The following is an 18,362-nucleotide window of genomic DNA, read 5'->3' as shown; positions in this document are numbered from 1 at the left end:
TTGTTTTTCGAGACAGGGTTTCTCTGTGTAGCCCTGGCTGTCCTGGAACTCACTCTGTAGACCAGGCTGGCCTCGAACTCAGAGATCCGCCTGCCTCTGCCTTCCGAGTGCTGGGATTAAAGGCGTATGCCACCACGCCCGGCGGATTCTGCGTATCTCTTAAAATCTTTGTACCATATTCCAGCCCCACAGTCCAACCACAAAACCAAACTATGCCCACACAATATCTTTGTCTCCTCCGTTGGCCCAGTTTTCTCCATTTCATCCTTCAGAGCAAAGAGCTCTCCCCTAGCCAGTGATCAAAACTCTTCCCTGGCCTCATGTTGAAAGGGACAAAGGGACTCCAGTGGGGAGTCTGGGCATTCAGCAGGGTCTCAGGTCTAGGGACATCTCCTCCCCCAGATGCCCAGGGATTTGGTTGATCTCAGCAGTTACCCCTCAGAGTTACCAGCTCTGCAGGCTGGGCTGGCATGTGCCTGGCATCACCTGTATGCACACAGGACGCGGAGCCGCCTGCTGGCCTCCTTGCTGCCCTTGACCATCTGCAGGAGCTTGATGCCAGTGTGAGACACAGCTAGGATCTGCACGCCGGTGCCAACACTGCCCTAGGAAGTGTGAGCCTGGTGAGGCCTTCCGTTATTCTCCCTGGCTGCTCCGGGCAGGCGGGAAGGGGTGTTCAGGGACTCCTACCATTGCCGGGAAGAGGCGAGAGAAGTAGATCTCCCAGCTGTCTCGGGCCATGCTGATGGCGGCCCGCTTCACACTTTCTGTTACCAGAGGTCGCTGTGTGTCCAGCTGGTTCTGGGCTAAGAAAGACCAATCCTGCTCAAGACCCTCTTCCCTCCTTGACAGCTCCCATTCCAGAAGTTGGGGTGGGGTGGGGGGTGAAAGGCTGGCATCACAATGAGCTGTCTGACCAGGGGAAGCCACAGATAGATACAAGGGCCGTACTGTATGATACATGTCGCTGGCTTCCAGGAACTGCAGCCTGGGGAGGCTGAATAAGGACAGGCACGTGTGGGAGGCAAGAGGCCTGGGTGTGCCCTTAGCCTTCTTCCAGATGAGGGCTGGCCCCCAATCTGGTTGACAGCCCACCAGCATCCCTTCCCTTCCCCAAGGTACCAAACAGAGCCTTCATCTGCAGCCGCTCATCCTCAGATATGCGCAGGCAAGCCTCGGAGAATGTGTCATGCAGGATCTGCAGGAAGAAGTGTGTCCCGGCAGCTGGCCAATGAGTGCCCCTGCCAGGCACTGAGGTCTATGTCTGGGTTCGTGGGAAGGGGTTTCTGCTCTGCAGCACTAGTGTCATCTGTAAACTGGGTTGCCTTCGTTATCCGAGCCTTCACACGGTCATCTTCCTAACCCTTTCTGCCTTTCCCAGGCCTTGTGTGTTCACATGTGTTCAGTGAGGCTGGGATTTGACCTCTAGGCCCTACTGAACCCAGAGTGACTGGTTTTTTGTTTTGTTTTTTGATTTGTTGATACAGGGCCTTATATCAAAACTCCTGGTGCTTCTTCCTCCACCTTCTGGGTGCTGGGGTTACAGGCATGAACATATTTTGAACTGTGACTTATCAGATGGACATGTGGCCTTGCTAACTTTGTTTATGGTAGTTGGGGGCAGGGGAATCAGTAAAGCAGCTCCCAAATTTACAGACCCTGAGGTGGGAGGGAAGAAGAAGGCCTCACCTGCCGGAACAGGAGGTCTAGCTGCACAGGGTGACTGTAGTTGTCCTTGGGGTAAAATACCTGTGTAGGTAGGCCTTAGTTACTCATGGGTTACCCATCCTTTTGATTGGACCTCACCCCCAGATGCAGCCCCTGGCTGACTCTTACCCTAGCTCCAGCCCCATTCCCATTCTTCACGGTTCCCCTGCCCAGGCTCCCTAGATAGCTCTGTACATATTTAGTTCTGCCCATATTTATTTAGCTCATCCTCTGGCCTGCTCCTTGCACCTCCTTGCGCAGGAAGATCCGCCAGGGGATGTCCTGGTAGCCATAGAAGTTGGGGTTGACTAGGCGGTGCAGCTGTGTCTGCACAGGATCCTCTGGAGGCTCCAGCGACCTTGAAGGCTGCACTGTGGAGGGCAGGGGCAGAGAGTATATGGGGTTTCTTGGGACCCAGCAGGAAAGGCGGGACTACGAGGGGCAGCTGATGGTGGTGACAGGAGGTATTGTGGAAGTACAGCAGGGTGATTCAGGTGGGCTGGACAAACCTCTCTGAAGTGATACTTGAGCTGGCACCTGATTGATGGGCACGAAGGAGCCAAGTGCCCAGAGATGCCTCCTCTTGGAGGAGACAGCTGTGCAAAGGTCTCAAGGTAGGGGCAAGTTTGGTGTGTTAGTTACAGGAACCGAATGTGCCAAGAGGAAGGAGTCGAGAGGAAAGGCCATGGGACAGGGCAGATGAATAACACAGGATGGTCAGGATCACAATGAAGAGATTGGTGTTCATTATAGGAGCTCTTGTCAGAGACGTGATAGGAGCTGACTCATGTTTTAGGGTCACTGCCTGATTAGGGCTTCTCTTTTAGCACAAAGGTTTATACCTCTGGTCTGATACTTTCAAGTTGTATGACCTTTGGAAGCCATTAAACATCTTTGTGCCTCTGTCTCCCTACCTTTAACAGGTATGGACATAGTATTGTTTTGATGAGCTTCTATAGGAGTCACAGAAGCCCAGGTGGGGCTGGCCTGACACCAGGGATTTAAGGGGTGATGCTATAATGACACAGTGTGTACTTTTGACTCAGAGACACACACAGCCCCAGAGACACCCCCCCACCCCCATGCTCACAGGCTCACTCACTCACTTGGACACCTCTGGCATGTTCCATCCTGTGGTCCTCACCTGGAGTGGGCCCCATGCATGGCCTTGGAGCACTGGTCACCGGCTTCACCATGGCCACAGCCTCTCTGGACACCTGTCCCATCACAAAGAGAGCACTCAGGGAACAGTAAGCAGGCCATGAAGGGGAGGCCTAGGGCCATGCTGAGAGGGTAGCTGGCTTCTGAGGCCTCTATCCCTATGAGGTACCCAACCCACTCTTTACCTGAGTGCCAGGCACTACTGCTAGTTGAGTCTTCTGTCCCTTCAGAATCATTAGGGCCTCCTCATGGGGGTCAGGTGGCCTCCTGAAGACCTTTCCACCATCCGTCCTGGCAGGTGACCCATGGCAGGTTAGATACAAGGTATCCCCTTATCCACATCCCCAAAGTGGGGCCCCCCTCCCCTAGACACCAATACAAATAAGCACCAGAAAGGAGCTGAGGCTGTTCAGCATAACTGTGACCATGTCAGCCTGAGCCTCTGGTTGCCCAGGGGACCATCCTGAGTGGTGATGCGCCTAGGACAGTGCTGCTGAAGGTAAGCTGAGGGCTGATGGCTGGACCCACCTGCGGGCCTCAGGGTGTCCTGCCCAGGGTGGCTGTTTGTATTGCTTGATGATGCTTCTGATCTGCTGTGTGGGTTGTGGGAAGTGCTCTGAGTTGAGTGTGGAATACCGAACCAGCTCAGGGGAAGCCGAAACTGTGAGGACAGGTTGCCAGGTGAGGCCATAGGGCCCAGTCACCCTGGCTTCTCTGGGAAGTCTCTGGACTTGGATGGACACTCACTGGATTCTGGAGCAGTCCAATCTTGAGCTAGGATTGGGACAGCCACGGGCTTGCTAGGTATCTTCGGGGCCTTTGCCACAGAGCCCGGAGCCCACGACTGTGGAGTCGGACGCACCAGCACAGGCTTGGCTGGGGGGCCAGTGCCTACTACAGTCTTCGGCCGTGCCTCTGGTGCTAGGGGTCTCTGTGAAGAACAGGCCATGAGGTGGCCATCCAGGAAAAACTGGCTTAAACCCATGCACCCCATCTCTACCCAAAGTGGACTACAGGATTCCTGGCCTCAGAAAGGCACAGTAAACTCATGGATTATCACAGTATTCCTGTTTATCCCGGGAAGCTCTGCTCACCTCTGGGAGCTGAGGTCTTGAGGTTGCACTCAGAGGCTGCTGCTGAAGTGCCAAAGCCTGCAGGGTCATCTCCCGGGCCTGGGAATAGGTGACCATGGTGACCAGGTGGACCTCTTTCTGAGTACACACTGGTGTGTATGTTCGTGCGCATGTGTGCACGCACGCGGGCACACACACACGCACACACACACGCACACACACCCTGTGCTCCGTCCCCACTCACCAGTAGCACAGCCTGCCTGTGGATGAAGGCTTGCTGCAGAGCCAGTGTGGAGGCATCCAGGCCTGGGACTGCGGGGCCAGGCAGAGGACACAGGTGGGCACAGGTGTTGAGGAAGCAAGAGCTCCCCTGTGCACTGCCCGCCCCTAGCCCAGAAGCACGCTTAGGAGGCACTGACTGGGCTTGAGCTTGGGTTCCGGGGGTCTCCGGGAGGTATCTTCAGAAGTACTGCCACCACCTCCACCTGGCTGGCCCCCACCTTTCATGCGGTAGGCGATGGCTGTCGGCTTCTCCAGGTCCTGGGGCAGCAGTGGCCGCCTCACTGCTGTGATCCCCAGGATCCATGGCAACAGGCACCTGACACCAGCCTGAGCTCCCAACCCACCCCCTCCACAAGAAGTGAACCGTGGAAGTCGGTGTCTGTGCTGTGGTTTCCTAGGGCAAGGGAGTCTTGTGAGATTTGGGAACAGGTGATCCAGCAAGCCATCCCATTAGGGTGGCTTCTGCCAGATGTGACAGCTGGGGTCCTGAGAGTTAGCTGAAGGTCCTTCCAGGGCAGCCAGGGACATTCTCAGCTGCCAGATGACCCCAAGGTTTCCCTGTCCCCAGCTAGACCCAGGCTGGACCCCTTGCCCCAAGGCCCTGGCTGTGTAAGGCTCAGAGTGTTACCCTAAGAAATGGTACACACACTGAGCCTGCCACCTGCAGACATCCCTCTGCATTCCTACCGCATCCCCACAGGCCAGCACAGGGTCGAAGAGACTGTCCAAGTAGCCATCCAGCTCCCTGGGGGGCACAGTGGACTCTCCAATGCTGTCCACAGCTGCTGAGGGGGGCACAAAAGGACTAAGTTTACTTGTCCTGTGGGTCTCCACACTCTCTGGGTTCTTTTCCCTCTAGTACAATGGCCATTCCTGATTAACCTTGGCGGTTCGATGTCCATCTCTGGGCCTCAGTTTCTCCATTTGTACCATCCTCTTTGTGGCTGCAGTACCCATCCAAGTCAGGCATCTTGGCCACGTGGTCCTGGGGCTGGGGCCTTGTGGGTGTGTCCTCGTCTGAGTCCCAGCAGTTCCCAAACACTCTGTAGATGAAAGGAGAGACACAGGTCAGCTGACCCCAAAGAGGTCCCCTGTGTGTCCTGGGCTGGGTGGCTTCCATGACTGAGATGTAGAATTACTAGACTCGGTGGTGTACACTTGCAGCCCCAGGCTCCGAACGCTGAGGTAGGATGGCTGGAGCCCAGGAGCTCGAGGTCCACTTAGCTCAAACCACCAAACATAAAACAGTCCCCAACCCCAGAACTCAGCTTTTCCCAACAGCTGATGGGTAAAGCCCAGGGGAGGTGATCTGGGCAAGTAGCTACATACCCTCTGGTGTCTCCCCTGCCAGCCAAAGGCCCTTCTGCACCCACTATGAAGTAGGATTTCTGTCGTGGGAAGTCCCTGAGCAGTTCCAGGTCTGATACCAGGTCCAGCACATAGTCATGTCCAGCCAGCTCTGCCCACTGGACTCCATTCTTCATGGCCACTGTCCAGCCCCTCCAACCATCAGCCAGCCCCCTGGTCAGTGTGCAGAGGAATAAAGTGTGAAACTGGTAGGCACTGCCTGGAGACCCTGGGGTCCTCTGCACCTCCCAGGGATGGTGTCTCATGCCCCTCCCTCCTTTCCAGGTCATAGGGCACTGGGTGGGGCATCCTAGGAGCCAACCTGTGCTTTAGGATGTCTCCAGCCACCGCTTCCCCCGTACTCCAGGTGTGGACCGGACAGGAGAACTGGTCACCTGGCACAGCCAATTACTGTACTTAGTCTGGGGCATCTTCAGGCCAGCCTCGCTGGCTCCCGTGTCCCATCCCCTATCTCAACCCCCACTTCCCTGCACTGCCACATTGGCAAGAGCCCCTCCCTAGCTTCAGAACCTTCTGTGGCTGCTGCTGATTCCAGCTGCTCTCTCTCTTCAGGAAGAGAAGAAAAGCGGCCTGAGGGATGAGCCTACGTACCATTGAAGCAGCTCACATCTAGAGCCATACTGGCCTTCTCCTGAATGGCAGTCCACTCCAGCTGAGTTGGGGGAAAGGTCCGGGCAGCCCCTGAGCCCATCGCCTGCAGGAGGCGATGCTGGCACACAGCCTGGAAGCCATTCTGTCCATAATCAGATACAAACCTGGAGGAAGAATAGGAAGTCTGCTGGAGGCTCAGGCTACTCCTTAGCTCTTAGGTGAAGTGGAACAGCCTCGGGTTAACTCACAAATTGGCTAGATTATAGAGCACCCTAAAGGTCGTTCATAGCCTAGATCACAGAGGCTGGCCTCAAAAATGAAATCCCAGGTGTAAAACTACCTTTTATTCACCTGAAGTAAAAATTGTCTCAGAGACTTACTGCTTCAGTCTGCTAACCTAGGCCTAGTCCTGAAGCTTCTAGTCTCTGTACAATCTCATCTAGGCCTAGAATGTTTTCAGCCTCTGAGACTTACTGATGAATAAGCTCACCCTTTCTTGTTCTTTCTGAACTCTGGCTGGCTGGTTCAACTCAGCTGTACTGGCTCAGACTCCTCTCCAAGCTGACTGATTCAAACTGGCTTCTCCAAGCTTCTTGAATTGCTAGGCTTGGCCTCATACTAACCCGGACAATCTATTCTAATTTAGCTTCTGCTCAGTCTCTGGCTCATTCTGTCTTTATCTGTGTCTAGCTTGTTCTCTCTTCAACCTGTTCTGTACAACTGTCCTGATAAAACTGCCTCCTCTCTGTCTCTGTCTCTGTCTCTCTGTTTCTCTGCCTCTCTGTCTCTGTCTCTGTCTCTCTGTGTGTGTGTGTATGTGTGTGTGTGTGTGCACGCACGCTGCTCTCTTTTAAGTAGCTTCTCTTTCCTATCTTTTCTCATGCGAGTTGGGCATATCCTATTCTGTCAAATCTTTCTCTGAGTAATCACTTTGTCAGCTACTCAATTAGACATCATTTTCAAACATGGCTGCTTTCTTCTATAAACTAACTTTACCTTCATTGTTTAGGATTAAAAGTATGTGTTGCCCGGTGTGGTGGCGCACGCCTTTAATCCCAGCACTCGGGAGGCAGAGGCAGGCGGATTTCTGAGTTCGAGGCCAGCCTGGTCTACAAAGTGAGTTCCAGGACAGCCAGGGCTATACAGAGAAACCCTGTCTCGAAAAACCAAAAAAAAAAAAAAAAAAAAAAAAAAAAGTGTGTGTTAAGGGTGTGTCTGTGTTCCAGCCAGAGGGATTACAGGTGTGTGCTAAGGCTGAGCCACACCACAGCTAGAAACATTTCCAGTAATAATACAATCTCAGGGGTCACAGTGTGATCAAATATCCTACAACAACCAGGTTAGCACAGAAGTATCCATCCTAGCACAGAAGTTGGAAGGACTAAGTAGAATGTCATTGTTCAGATGGGGTGTGTGGCTAAGCATGGCCTATCCCTTCACTCCCTAGACTGGGTGACCACTGGCTCTTCACCTGGCGGCCTAGTTTCCATCACAGATGGCTATGAGGGTCCAACTTAGCTCAGGGCTAGTGAGCTGTGTGCGCTAGCAGGTCCTCATGCCCTTACCTATTCTGCCCTGGTAGGAATCAGGGTCCTGCTTTCAAGAAGGCCCCACAAAGGCAGTCAGTCAGTCAGTAGCCCTACCCTGCTGTTGGAGTCACCACAGCCACAACACTGGCTGAGGAATGTCACCTTCTGCATGCTGGCCTGGGTCTTCACTGGTACCCCGATAGGTGGATCCTGTTACCATCCCCCACATTCAGCAGAGAAGAGACAGGTACAGACCCTGGTACACTGTCTTACAGCCCCTGTGCCTTGACGGCAGTAGGAACAAATTGTCACCATGGTGATGCCCACATGGCACCTGCCAGATGCTCGTCACTCTGTTCTGCATACTTAACTTGTGCTATTGAGTAGTTGCTGTCATCTCCCTCAGTTCATAAGAGATGAAGTCAAGGCCTGGTGAGGTTAAGTGACTTGCCTAAAGTCACAGAGTTCAGCTTGGGACTTAAATCCAGATTGTTTTGAGTGCAGCTGTGTTCCTAACTGCTGTCGGCTCTTTTCTCAGTTCTCCACACTTCCATTTTGCCCCACTGCGTTCTGTCGATCCTCATCCATTCTGACCTAACTCCTCCCCACTGTTGTAAAGCCTGCCACCGGTCTTTTGGCTCTGGACTCAGTTAAGTGACTGCAGTTCTGGTTGCCATCCATGCTGGTCTTCTGGCAACACAAAAGCATCGGCTGGCCTGACCTCCAAGCCCCTATTTAGCCACCTACTGCCCCCTGGGTGGCACTCACTTGAGGAGGAACTTGTCAAGGTGCGGGGAAGGCGCAAAGCCACTGAGACAGGCAGCCAACAGCAACCAGCCCCGCTTGGAGTTGTAGGCATTGGGATTGCGCCACACCTGGTTGGCCAGCTGGGCTAGGATCTCGTCCCTCAGAGCTGGCTCCACCAGCCCCTGGTGCACAATGTAGTTCCCCAAGATCATCTCTTGGGTGCCATGCAGGTGGGGGTCTCCCATGAAACGCAGGATCTAGGGCATAGAACAGACAGACTCTCGTGGGCTTTCTGCCCGCCCTTCAGTGTGCTTTCTTGTCATGTTCTGCTGCCTATTGGAAAGTCTCTCATATCTCAATATCACTCTACTAGTCAATGCCAAAGAAGCCCCAAGAAAATTAGGATCCAAAAGCGCACGCTGCCTTCCTCTGCCTCCCATGAATCTCCTCTGGCCTGCATTCATTGCCAGCATTCTCTTGTACCCTTGGCCTCCATTTGGTCCAGAGGATTCTCTAGCATTCAGATCTGACCACATCACTCCCAGGAGGTACCTTCCAGACACCCCCGCCCCCAGGTCTTTGCTGAAATGGGACCCCGAGGCCTGCAATCTAGCCTCACTGGCCACTCCCCCTCTTGTCCTGCTTCTACTAAGTTGCTTTTTTTCCTAATGGGTAATCTCTCCTCATCTCCAATGCCTCCTCCTCCAGGCTGCCTTCTGTGGCTTGCCTAGCTGTACCTGTGACTTCATTTGGGTTCCCAGTCTCTGAACATCCCTCTGTATATGTTGGTGGTCCTGGGTCACAGCAGGGACTGTTCCCCTCAGCCTGGGGGAGTCCTTAGGAGGTACCAGACAGCCTCTGAGGCAGCACTGCCAGGATGATAACTTGGGGGAAAAGGCTCTCAGAAGGAGGCCCAGATCTTTACACTTATGTAAGCTTCTGTTTCCAAGAAGAGGCATGGGACTCAGGAGCTGGGCTTGAAGACCAAAGAGGATGTCCAGGGTAGAGTGGGGAAGCGTGTAGCCTCCTATCATGTAAGGCTATGCACTTGATGCCCAGGGGCAGGGGCGCCTGTGGCCTGGTATTATGGTAGAGCTATGCACTTGAACCTGGACTAGGGCAGATCCCGTACTAGCTTAAAGACACTTATGGCTTCTGCGTGGTGCTCCACAGGCAGCCGTGTGAGAGGCATCTTCAGGGGCACTGTCAGCATCCCAAAGGAGGGTTCCTGGAGACACAAGGAGGGCATGGGAGGTAACACTGGGGACAATAGACATATCTGTGTTGGGGAAGAGAATAGGGGACCATAGAGTGGACTTCCCACTCCAGTGCCTAGTTAAAGAACCTAGGCTCCAGTGAAGGGAGATTATGGCCCACAGAGAGCAACTAGGGGAGGCAGAGCAATCCTGCTGGGCCCTTCTTGTACGACAGGGCACAGAGGTGAGTGCTGTGTCACCTCCTAGTCAGGTCTTGACTATACAGCCAGAGTCCAGGAGAGTGCCACTACAGTTAGGGCCCTAGGGCTTCCAACAGGCTCAAGTCCATCCCACAAGAGCTTTCTGGGAAGTGGTCTAAGTGTCAGTACCCATGTCAGTATGCTTGTGTGCCAGCCCTTACCTTGAAGTGGCATCGAATGAACTTGGCCATGGGGTAGTTGTTGATGTCAAGGGGAAGTGTGACACACGGCTCAGCCTGGAGCCTAGGAGCCCGGACAACAGCCACTCGGGGCCCACTGGACAGCTTGAGGCCTGGAGACAGTGCAAGCATGTAGTGACTGCTCCCTTCTCCCCAGGCCCCTCCCCCATGTTAGAGATGACAACACACCTGCTGCGGCTTGCAGGAGCCCAGCCACCTCAGCTGGCACCTCCAGATGTCTCACTGGGACCACTTCACGCTTGCTCAGCTCCTGAAGGGATGGATGGTCAAGGGGTGAGGGGACAGCTGCCACACCTCAGCTGCTGCTCTCCCTCCCTGTCCCCTGCTGTGGCTCGGTCCCTGCACCCACCTCCTGCTCACGTAGCCATGCCTCCTGTGCCCGGCGCCTCTGCTCTGCCCTCAGCTGCAGGAGAGCAAATGGTCAGAGCACAGGTAGCCTGGGCAGGCGCGAGCAGTAGGGAAGGGCCTGTGGCCTGGAGGCTCTTGGTGGCACTGCTAGGGCGGAGGTAGTGACAAGGAAGAGAGGCAGAGGTGTAGCCAGAGGTGGGAGGAGGTGCCAAGTGGGGGCATCGGAAGGACTTTGGGAAACCTTGCGTGCCTTCTGAGCTTTGCAAATGACATTTATCACTGGCAGTTGGTTTATGTGACAGAAGCCAAGACTATCAATGACCTAAGTACCAGACCACACTAAAGAGACTCAAGTCACCCAGTGCCAGCCATGTCTGCAGCTCTCTATGACCCCAGTGCTGGCTACATCACTCCATACAGTATCTCTTTCCACCCTTCTCTATGCCCCAAGGGACAAGCCAGGAAACCGGCCTCAGAGGAGCCACAGCTACCCGGCTCAGGAGGAGGGCATGGCAGGGACTTGTAGTTGGGATAGGATCCTCTCTAAGTGCACCCCAACCCGGGCAGGCCTGTACCTTGAGGTAGCGGCGGCGGTTCACGTAGGTGTGCACCAGGGAACGGAACTTCAGCAGACTCTGCCTCATCTGCTGGTAGCGTTGTCTGAAGAGTCAAAAATGAAGCCACGGGGTGACAAAGGGTCAGAGATGTCTCTGCTACTGCTCATATTTCACCCTGGGATCCTTCGTCTCCAAGCAAAGCGAGTTCGATGTGGGACAGGGACGTAGCCCAATACCCACGGCCTGGGTTGAGCTCACAATGGTCACGTGCTACTTATCCCATCATGTGTTAGTCCAGGGGCCCGTGATGTGTGGGTGACAGGAATACCCTCTCAGCTGGAACCACAGGCAGAGGACAATGACTTGGAGAATCAGACGGAGAGCTCACTGTTTGAGCCTAGGCTCCTGCGAGCCTGAAGGACGCCAGAGACTGTCCCTTCTGCATGCCTCACCTGGCCAGAAAACCACGGGCTCTGCTCTGCAGTAGGATGATCTTCCGCCGCAAGGACCGGAAGTGCCGTTGGATGAAAAAACCTCGCAGGTAGCGCTGCAGGGTGAGGGCAGCTCGGTTCTGGACTCGCTCCCGCATGCTCTCCAGTAGCTGGTGCAGGTGCTCCTTGAGGAAGAGCTGGAGGCGGAAGGCAGCCATGGATACCCCTATTAAGGAGCCCACAAAACCCGAGAAGGCTGCCTCCCAGAGCTCGGCTGAGTGGAGCAGCAAAAGCTAGGGTACAGATTCACCAGATGTGAGGTAGGGAGCATCTAAGCAGAGCTGAGGTGGATTAACATGCTAAGCTGATGTCCCTTGGATATCACTGAATGCGGGGTCTTCAGGGCTCACCTTGCTAATCCCAACACGGTACATGTCTGGAGTGACCGTGCATAGCCGGCTCAGCAATGACACACACATGTCCCCATCTGCTGGCACGTTGAGCTTGAGGGCCACCAGGCACCGGTACCTGAGGAACCAAACTCAGCCTGAGGGTCTGTTCTTATCCCATCCCTATGACTAGGAGGTGTAGTCCAATGGGTGGCTTGCTCACAACACTGTCCTCAAAACTAGTTCAAGGTGTCAAAACTGTAATCCACTATTTCAGCAGAACAAGAGCCTTTACTGACATCTGCTGGAATTTGTCCTAATAACTGTTAAATTCACCCTAGAGGGATTCAATAGAGATGAAAACTATGAAAAGGAAGGTTCCTGTCACCAAGCCTCACATCCTGAGGTGACTCATGTTTTCACACGACTGAAAGAGCACTGTGACATGTTTGAGCCACCACCCAGTAAGAGAAGACATAGTAGTAGTAATAGTAATAATAATAATTAATAATAATAATTGACAGAACAAAAATATTTCCCACAATGAATCTAATATGTTTTGCATAGTGTGCAGCTTAAACAACAGTGAACAACTGACCCTATGTTGCTTAGGCTGTGGGGGCCTGGCGGGGAGTCTGTGCAGTTAGGAACCACCCAATGGAAGTACCTGTCGATAAACACCTGGAAGGGTAGCCGCACCGGAAAGCCTTCCTTGCGGATCCTCACAGTCTCCAGAACCCCTGAATAGCGTAACTGTGCCATCATCACATCTGGCTCAAAGAGACCAGGTTCCTAGAGGAATGGCCAGAGAGGACATCTGCACACCATCTATTCAGGTACAAAGGCTCTCTTGGTGGGGGGTGAGGAGTCCCTGCAGTGGGCAGGCAGGGGGCCAGAGAGGACAAGCCACTTGTCCAGTGCCACACTTCACAGGGGGAAGGATTTGGCTTTCCCAGGGGCCTCACCTTCTTATGGTTGGGCTTCAGGCAGCGCACGAACAAAGGGTTACACCTGGGCAGAGGCAGGAGAGGCTGTGTGAGGTCTCAGAGAAAGAGAGTGGGCGCTCATGCTCAAGGGCCACGGGGTAAAGGTGATGCTGGAAACTCTGCCCTCCCACTAGATCCACCTCTCCATCTTTTCCACCAGGTCCAGGAGGGACTGCTGGAACTTGGCCGCCACCGTGTGAGCCTTGTAGAGACGGGTAATGGAGCTGCTCTTGCCCAGGCGTGGAGGGGCAGTCTGCGCAGCGTGGCTGGAGAAAAGGTGTGCTACCACCTGCGGGGGGAGGCAGGGTATCGGAGGCCAGTGACAGACAGACAGACAGACAGACAGACAGACAGACAGACAGACAGACAGACAGGGTCAAGTCCCTGGACTGAAAGGTTCTGAAAAACAACTTGACTCTAGATATCCTTCCACCCTGGCTTGCCTATGGGCTCAACAATTCCCAGGGGACCCAGCCCCCAACAAGGCTGCTCTTCCATCCATTCTGGGGGGGAATGCACAGCTCCTGCTGTGAACCTGGCTCTGGTTAGGGAAAGGACAGCCCGCAGGGGAGGGGAGGCAACCACCCTTCTGTCATAGGTCCCCTGCTGATGAGCAGGTGATAGGGCTGGCCTTTCAAGCATCCTGAATTTGGCCTCTATGCACTCTCCAGTGTATCAGGCTTCAAATGTAAATGAATTCAGGACTTAGCCTTGGTGGCATGCTGGTTAGCGCTTTGAGCCAGGTTGGAAGGGTTTCGGGAGGGGCTGAGGTGGGGCCCATGACAGGTGGGCTGGCAGGTGTCTGAGAAAGGGTGAGTTAAAGAGCAAGATGGGGTTAGAGGACTTCCCTTTTCCTGGACTGAGAGGAGCCAGGGATAGAGCTAGTGGAGGCTAGACCAAGTAAGGGGCAGTAGGTACTGCCAGGGATGTGGGCAGGGGCCACGGGGTTGGGGCCGGTGCAAGACCAGGCTGGCTTACCCTTGTGCGGCTGTGCACAAACAAGTCCAGGACGTCTTGGCGCACTTGGTCATGGTTCTTGTCCAGGAACTTGTGCACCTGAAAAGGAGACTGGTGGGTCTGTGGCCGATCCTACTCACCCACACCTGTCTGCAGCCACAGTCTTCTGTGGTCCCTCATCTTCTACCAACTTCCTTCCATCCTAGGAGGGAATGTGCTCTCCTCTCTGGCCTGGCCCCTCTCCATCCACTCCACCCTGCTCATTCTTCCAGGAGGGCCACTATCCAGACTGGGCCTCACTTCCTTCTACCCATTCTGCCGATGAGCAAAATAAGGCCCAAATGGAGACAGAAGCTTGAAAGCCTATGTCGTGTCTTGGATAATAGTGATCTCATGACACCATTACCAGTAACTGGCACTCTGTCAAATTTACCCTAAGTCTCATATCTACCCCCCAGAAGATTGGCATTATCAATCCCATTTTTTTTCAAGATGAGGAAACGAGCTCAGAGAAATTAAGCGACTCCCCAAGGCCACATAGATGAGGGGCTACAGGCCCAGAACTGGAATCACTGTGAGGTCCACACTGTGGTTCTGTCAGGGGCACAGCACCTGAGGCAGTGCTGGCTGTCTCCACTCTCACCTGGTAGGTGACCTTGCCTGCATAGTGCTTGATGGTAAACTCTGGCAGTGGCATCTTAGGCTTAGAGTAGAGCGGGTTGGCGCCATGGTGGTAGTGGCACTTCTGCAGGAATGTGTGGTCTGTGGCCTGTGGGGGAGGGAGACAAGGGGGGAGGGGTGGCTGGGCACCTGTTTCTGGCCCAGTGCCAAATTCTTCAGCCCTGATTGTTCTGCTCCCCAAAAGGTGCTGGAGAAGAAGAATGGCCCAGTCATGAGAGGCTGAGTCATGGAAAAGAGGCCCACGGTTGTACCAGAATCAGCCAGTTTCCAGCTGCCTATACTGACATCATACTCTGTGTTTAAGTCAGAGTATGAGACCCAAAGACAGGTCACCCCATCTAGAACTTCTATCCTTAGTCACTCCAGGGGACTGGAGAGGATAAGATCCTAATACGGCATTTCCTGCTTCCGGCCCCAGTGCAGAGGGACGGACTCAGGCAGGGAGTCCACCAGACTAGGACTGAGACCACAGAAGTATCTGGGTCTTACCTGGGGAAAGCAGCACTGGTCATCCAGGATGCGCAGGATGCCGTAGGGCTTCAGGGAGATGAGGTTGATGCAGGGCTGGTTGTCAGCAAAGGCAATCTCTCTCCAGTCCATCTGCTCCCGGATGTACTCCTCCTGTGAAAAGCGTGGGCTCAGATACCAACACCCAGGCTGGCCTATCTCTGTGTCCTGCCTTCTGTTACATGGAGCCAGTATCCTGGCCAGGTGACATGGATCCTCAGGGCCTCCCTTCCTGATTTCCTGAGTCAGCTGAGCCGAAGAAAGGTCCTGAGAGGACTCCTCTCTAGGCTCAGCAACCCAGCATCTTTCCCTTCAAAGCATGGACCTCATGCATACTATTCCTGCTTAGAATACTGTCTCCTGACACCCTTTGTGTCTCTACCAGGATGGACAAGCGGGAGTGTGGAGGCTGCAGACCTGCTCCTCCTGGAAGACGATCTTGTTGAACAGGTACTGAAGGTTCTCGTTGGCATAGTTGATGCACAGTTGTTCAAAGCTGTTGAAGCTCAGGTCCTGCCAGGCAAATGGAGGATAGTTCTGGTTCCTCCTTGGTCAGCAACCCATCTGTCCCCACCATAGGCACTGTGTACCTTCTCCAGGTCCAAGCCCAGACCCCTCCCTACATTGCATAAAGTTGGACTCTGACCACAGAGATCAAAAGGCCCTCTGCATACTGGATAGGGGATTATAGAAAAGCCCAAAGCTTGGGCCACCAGGTCTTCTGCCTAGGTTCCAGTCCTGGCTTTGCTACTTTCTGACTGTTTGTAAAATGGGGACCTGCCTTACATGGTTTCTGGATGAAGTGGCTTTATAAACAACAGTGACTTTTAAGTGTCTGCTATAGTCATGGAATTTTTACCCAGCCTTCCCCCGTTATCCCCACTGAACATAACAGTCTTTCCACAATGACACTGGCTCCTCAGAAAAGGCACTCCCATGCCTCTGACCTCTACAGATACTGCTCCTTCACCTGGAAATATTTCTTTCTTCCAGAAGGTTGCCCCTGACCCCTGAGGTAAGCTGAGGTAAGAGCTTAAAGGCTCCCCAGTGCCGCATGTCAGAGCTGTGGTCACATAAGCTTGTCACACACTGTCCCCAACCAGTCTCACTGAGCAGCTTCCTAAAGACAAGGCCCAGTCTGGTGCCACTCAGCCCTACCTCAAAGCCATATATGTCCAAGATGGCGATGGACAATGTATCTTGTTTTGGGGACACCAGAGCGTTGACCCTGGTGATGAGCCAGCCAAACAGCAGTGCATACAAGACCTTGGCGATGGCGTCCCTGAAGCAGAGCTGAGGGTGAGTAGGCTCAGGGCAGAGGTGCTGTGAGTCTGGGAATCAGGACAGAAGGGCACAGCCTCACCTGGCATCTACGGCACTCTCCACTGTTAGGGGTGTGAAGATCTTCTCTCGAATTGTCTCCTGGAAAGAACATGAACTTTGAGTGACAGCCAATGCCCCAGGAAGCCTCTGGCTTTAGGAGCATGGGAAAGAGACACTGGAGATAGGGGGTGATTGGTCTCAAGCCAAGGAAGAACAGAATGCTTCCTCTGCCCCTGGCCATTCGATCAGGGGAGACAGTTGCTGGTGTAATTTCGGAGACAGGCATAAAGGGATATCTAAGGCCTGGAAGAGGAAGGTCTTAGATAGGGCACTGACCCATCCAGGACTGGAGAAGGTTTCCTGTGGGTGACCATCTCATGTATCCCTGTGTCCACCTCCCCCCTCCTCCCAGATACACACACTCTAGCCACACTAGCAGGAGTGAAAGAATAAGGCAATCAGGGCTGGGGAAAGCCCACACAGAGGCCTGAAGTGAGGTCCACCTCTCCAGATTTTACTGGGAGGTGACCTGTGAGGTGGGGAAGAAAGGGGGCCTGTGGCACTGGAGGAATAGGCCCTTGTCAGGATGCAGGGCCTACAGACTCACAGTCACTTTGAAGGTGATAGCCTTCTGCAGGCCCTCAGGAGAGACCTGAAGCAGCTCTGCCACAGCCTGGATCTCCCGGGCGCTCACCACCGAGGCCACCTCCTGGGCATCGGTCTATGCAAAACACCAGGGCCATAATCGTGAGGTAAACCACTGGGCTGAGTTTAGAACAGCAGAAACAAGCTAGACTACCAGAGAAAGCCAGAAGAAGTGGAGGATACTCTCTGAGGTAGGAGAAAAGAGTACAGACGTTAAAGCAGCCTGGGGTGAGGGTGTGGCTCAGGAGTACAGCATTTACTTAGCATGTGTGGGGTCCTAGGCTCCATCCTCAACATCAAAATAAATATGCAAAATTAAACAGACAGGCTACAGATGCAGCGTGTACTACAGATAGATGATGCCCACTAGAAAACCTGAAATTGGGCTGCAGAGGTGGCTCAGGGGATAAAACACTTGTGCATCTGTGAGGACCGGCGTTCAGATCCCAGCACTCAGTAAAAGCCAGGCTTGGTGGTATAATCCCCGCACTGAAGGAAACAGATCAATTCCAGAGGCTCAGTGATTGGTTCATTGGAAATGGCAAGCTTCAGGCTCAGTAAGAGGCCCTAGCTCCAAAAAATAAGGTGAAGAGCAACAGAAGATCCACAGCCTCCATCATAAAGAGGAAGAGGCGGGAGGGGGATGGAGAGAGGTTCAGCTGTTAAGAGAGTGTGCTGCTCTTCCAGAGGACCTGAGTTCGGTTCCCAGCTCACAACCATCTCTAACTGCCCCTGAGCGACACAACACCATCCTGTGGTGTCCTCGAGCACTTGCACACACGGCACACACACACACACACACACACACACACACACACACACAAAGTTTAAAAGACAGACTTCTCAGCACCGGCCAGCTATAGAGGCATGTGCCTGCAGTACAAGAACTTGGAGGGCTGAGGCAGGAGAACTACAGAGCAAGACCTTATTTCAAAGAAAACAAAATAACCAAGAAAACATACAAACAACAACAACATGATAACATCTGGAATCAGGCATAAATATATCAGGCAATGGTATACACAACAAGACCCGGTTTTCAAGTCAGGATGAGGGCGATTGCATAACATCTTTTTTTTTTAATTTATTTATTATTATTATTCATAAGTACACTGTAGCTAACTTCAAACACACCAGAAGAGGGCATCAGATCTCATTACAAATGGTTGTGAGCCACCATGTGGTTGCTGGGATTTGAACTCAGTACCTTCAGAAGAGCAGTCAGTGCTCTTACCCACTGAGCCATCTCGCCAGCCCTTGCATAACATCTTATGTCAACTGGATTCCTATCTCATACTTTACTAGAATGGATTATTATTTTTAAGATTTATTTAATTTTTAATAAAATAAATGTGTGTGTGTTTTTTTTTAATTTATTTTATTTACTTTTGATACAGGGTTTCTCTGTGTAGCCTTCACTGTCC

The 18,362-nt window shown here is 53.3% G+C and overlaps 1 protein-coding gene across 17 annotated transcripts in view; it reads right to left on the bottom strand.

The window, feature by feature from the left end:
- Positions 1–18,362, bottom strand: part of Myo15 (myosin XV) — a 59,031-nt gene that overhangs the window by 20,330 nt on the left and 20,339 nt on the right. For 7 of the 17 annotated variants that reach the window (XR_001779911.2, XM_017314331.2, XM_017314330.2 and 4 more), the window contains 35 exons: positions 16,901–17,014; positions 16,334–16,392; positions 16,129–16,252; positions 15,388–15,483; positions 14,953–15,084; positions 14,426–14,551; positions 13,804–13,881; positions 12,966–13,114; positions 12,805–12,850; positions 12,507–12,631; positions 11,861–11,978; positions 11,472–11,647; positions 11,038–11,122; positions 10,464–10,517; positions 10,283–10,364; positions 10,076–10,206; positions 9,591–9,686; positions 8,480–8,715; positions 6,183–6,346; positions 5,893–5,965; positions 5,553–5,744; positions 5,106–5,266; positions 4,911–5,008; positions 4,361–4,481; positions 4,186–4,253; positions 3,963–4,040; positions 3,616–3,799; positions 3,397–3,529; positions 3,054–3,159; positions 2,852–2,924; positions 1,957–2,078; positions 1,690–1,749; positions 1,123–1,198; positions 691–801; positions 449–605 (listed from right to left, as the gene is read on the bottom strand). Coding sequence is in view for 16 of the 17 variants with exons in the window: in XM_017314331.2 (XP_017169820.1) it covers positions 449–605; positions 691–801; positions 1,123–1,198; positions 1,690–1,749; positions 1,957–2,078; positions 2,852–2,924; positions 3,054–3,159; positions 3,397–3,529; positions 3,616–3,799; positions 3,963–4,040; positions 4,186–4,253; positions 4,361–4,481; positions 4,911–5,008; positions 5,106–5,266; positions 5,553–5,744; positions 5,893–5,965; positions 6,183–6,346; positions 8,480–8,715; positions 9,591–9,686; positions 10,076–10,206; positions 10,283–10,364; positions 10,464–10,517; positions 11,038–11,122; positions 11,472–11,647; positions 11,861–11,978; positions 12,507–12,631; positions 12,805–12,850; positions 12,966–13,114; positions 13,804–13,881; positions 14,426–14,551; positions 14,953–15,084; positions 15,388–15,483; positions 16,129–16,252; positions 16,334–16,392; positions 16,901–17,014 (4,004 nt within the window). In the remaining variant the exon portion in view is untranslated. Of the gene's footprint in view, positions 1–448; positions 606–690; positions 807–1,122; positions 1,199–1,689; positions 1,750–1,956; positions 2,079–2,851; positions 2,925–3,053; positions 3,160–3,396; positions 3,530–3,615; positions 3,800–3,962; positions 4,041–4,185; positions 4,254–4,360; positions 4,482–4,870; positions 5,009–5,105; positions 5,267–5,552; positions 5,745–5,892; positions 5,966–6,182; positions 6,347–8,479; positions 8,716–9,590; positions 9,687–10,075; positions 10,207–10,282; positions 10,365–10,463; positions 10,518–11,037; positions 11,123–11,471; positions 11,648–11,860; positions 11,979–12,506; positions 12,632–12,804; positions 12,851–12,965; positions 13,115–13,803; positions 13,882–14,425; positions 14,552–14,952; positions 15,085–15,387; positions 15,484–16,128; positions 16,253–16,333; positions 16,393–16,900; positions 17,015–18,362 lie in introns of all 17 variants that reach the window. The other 10 variants (NM_001103171.1, NM_182698.2, NM_010862.2 and 7 more) reach the window with 9 other exon arrangements.

Source organism: Mus musculus, chromosome 11 (genome assembly GCF_000001635.26).
Source record: "Mus musculus strain C57BL/6J chromosome 11, GRCm38.p6 C57BL/6J".
NCBI classification, from domain to species: Eukaryota; Metazoa; Chordata; class Mammalia; order Rodentia; family Muridae; genus Mus; species Mus musculus.
The sequence above is the reverse complement of the archived record's forward strand: the minus strand, read 5'-3'. Positions and strand labels throughout refer to the sequence as shown.